The sequence below is a fragment of the Egretta garzetta genome, unplaced genomic scaffold (genome assembly GCF_000687185.1).
Source record: "Egretta garzetta isolate BGI_Z169 unplaced genomic scaffold, ASM68718v1 scaffold18, whole genome shotgun sequence".
Taxonomy (NCBI): Eukaryota; Metazoa; Chordata; class Aves; order Pelecaniformes; family Ardeidae; genus Egretta; species Egretta garzetta.
In genome coordinates, this window is record NW_009260616.1 from 3,188,161 (window position 1) to 3,191,031 (window position 2,871).

General features: G+C 40.0%; 1 protein-coding gene across 1 annotated transcript in view; it reads left to right on the plus strand.

Moving 5' to 3' along the window:
• LOC104131962 (nephrocan) overlaps positions 1 to 2,871 on the plus strand; it is an 8,431-nt gene extending 5,560 nt beyond the window's left edge. The window contains 2 exon segments of the mRNA XM_009645188.2: positions 1 to 456; positions 2,424 to 2,871. The exon segment at positions 1 to 456 is cut by the window's left edge and continues 12 nt beyond it. Coding sequence (XP_009643483.2) covers positions 1 to 456; positions 2,424 to 2,871 — 904 coding nt within the window.

Consider the following 2,871-nt stretch of genomic DNA (forward strand, 5'->3'; position numbering starts at 1 on the left):
ACAGTTTCTCAGTTTAAGTGGAAACCTTCTGACAAAAGTGCCTCCTGACCTACCTAAATCCCTGCTGTCACTAAAATTAGAGAAAAACCAACTCAAAACAATAAGGCTTCGAGACATGAAACACCTCGAGAACCTGTCTGAGTTCTTCCTGTCAGAAAATCAGCTAACATCAATAGAAGGTGCGCAGCTTCTTCCTAACTTAACAACGCTGGAGCTCTCCAAGAACCAGCTCCACACTATGCCGCTCAGGCTGCCTGGCAGACTGCAGAAGCTCGATTGCAGCAATAACCTGATCCAAAGGGTAACAGCACAGGACTTCCAAGGACTGCAAGATCTCAAGCACTTGTTTCTTGACAACAACGCCGTTAGCCTGTTTGAGGCAGGAGCTCTTCAGCAGTGCGCGCAGCTTTCGAATCTGGCACTGGAACAGAATCTCCTCATTTCTATTCCACTGAGGCAAGTGAATCTGAGGACAGCTGGTTCCCAGGTGTCATCTCTCCTTCCTTACATTATGAGAATGAGGGCCAAACTGGAAAAAAATTTGCATTCAGACCCAATCGTGGTAGCAGTCTATCTGTACCATAAACCCACTGCCAAAACTGGCACTAATTAGTGCTCTTGTAAGCAGCCTGAGCACAGAAGTAGAGCTGTTTTCATTAGATCCGTGGCCCCCAGTGAGTCTACTCATTTCACATCTTTCCCTGCCAGTAAGGGTACTTTGTTTAATTAGCACACGAATTAAGAGGAACCTGCTAGGAGAATATAATGGAATGATTACAGACAAGTTATACTGCTGCTTAGATTTATCTTCTTCCATAACACGAAATTAATAGAGCATTCAATAAAAAGGAAAGACATGAATTTCAAAGCTGATGTTTCTACTGACCCACACTGAGTTTATTGTTTAAAAATATTAAGATTTCAGGAGCTGAGTCTGGTCAAAAAGAACGTGCTTTTTCAGTGGATATTAGCATTCCCAACTTCATTAAATTCACACATTATGAAGTATTTGGAATGCGTATAAGCTCTCTGGATTCAGGCTATAAGCAAAATACCAGTCAAAGATGCACAGAAGGAACATCCCTTGGGTGCACTGCGTAGGTTAATGCCCTGCTGACAGGTTCTCTTGCATTAATTTGAGTGCTGGTCCTGGCCATTATCAGCAATGGCATAATAAGCCAAACGGAGGCTGGTCTGATACACAAAGTGGCAATTTTATTATTTCAAAAAGCTGTGCAATACGATGGCATAAAAATAGCAAAGTAATTCCGTTAACATCAACTTCTTTAACACAACTGCACTACTAAATTTTATTTTTATGGCTTCTGGACAGGTTTAACTAGCCCAAATAAATAATGCAGTAAAATTTCAATTCGTTTAGCATCAGGACCTTTAGCATTTGAATCTATTTGGCAGCAGCTTTATAATCAGAAAGTGATTTAGTGGTGTATAAATAGTAGATTTCAGTCTAGCTTGACAGGAATGTTTAATGCTTTCTAGTTACTTTTGTATTGTCTAATCCATCTTATTTTACAACCTTCATAGTCAAGAGAATTAACAGGAAGGAGTTCTCTATTAGCCTTTAAACAGCAGAGCTTTTAAGGAGATATTGGTGACTTTTATTTTCAACTCAGCAAGGGGAGGCTGTAAACACAAAAGAGGGAAAAAAATGACAAGAAGTGGAATTTATATACTTAATTTAATTGTCTGCTGATCACCAGGTACACATGGATATACAGAAATAAAAGCATTACTTCTGACAGTTATGTGAGAACTCAGTCACCAGTGCCAAAGGCTAAAAAACATAGTTAATGTGCCACAGTTAATGGGTCTTAGCAGTTACTCGGCAGGAGTGAGGAGAAAGAAAGCTTCTTTCATTTTTTTTCTGAGAAGAAAATAATCCACTTCACTTGGGTGGTGAAACACTGGGACAGGTTTCCCAGAAAGGTGATAGACGCCCTTCAAGAAGTAGTTGAAGGAACGGTGTTGCCATGCTTCTCTAAACCTTTGATCTTTAATGCTGCTATAATTTGGTCACTTGGCATACTTATGGCATTAAAGAGCACAAAATGCATTTTTAGGCTTGACATTCAATTGAACATAAAACTTTCTTCATTCATTGTACAGTAGGACTAAAATTGCTGTTTAGTTCAGTTGCAGAAACACAGTCAGTACAGGTCAGAACTGCAATAATTTGGGAAAACAGTTCACGCATGCATAGACAGTATTCCTACAAATTAAAAAAAAATTACATGAAAATTTCAGGACCACATCTTTTTTGCAGCAGATTGCATTTTTGTTAGTGATAGTTTTATTTAATATGCCAGATGTGCCTGGGCAAATACCCACCACCAAATACCACTTACACAAACAGAATCAATATGATGAACATAACACATTTGTGCTGTTTTATTTTTATTCAGACTTCCAGACACCCTTGCTAGATTGGATCTAAAGGGAAATGACATAGAGGATGTTGGAGAACAAGAGCTGAAGGACTTGAAACAGCTTCAGGTTCTAAATTTACGGAACAACAAGATATCTGCCTTGGATCGCAAAGTCTTAGAGTATTTACCTCGTCTCCGTCACCTGTATTTAGATGGAAACCCTTGGAACTGCACCTGTGACCTTCTCAGAACCAGGAGAGCGCTGGTGGCCAAAGGAACGGATGTCAGGGGAGGACAGTGCGCGGCGCCAGCAGAAAGCCGAGGAGAAAGTTGGATGTCTTCCAAGAAGATTCTGCAGCAGTGTGAGGATAATCTGTCTTCCATGGAAAGGGGCAAAGAAGACAGAAAGAAAATGAAACCAAATGAGGCCTCCAGCATTGGAGTAAACACAGATGATGATTACTATGATTATGAATTGGATTAA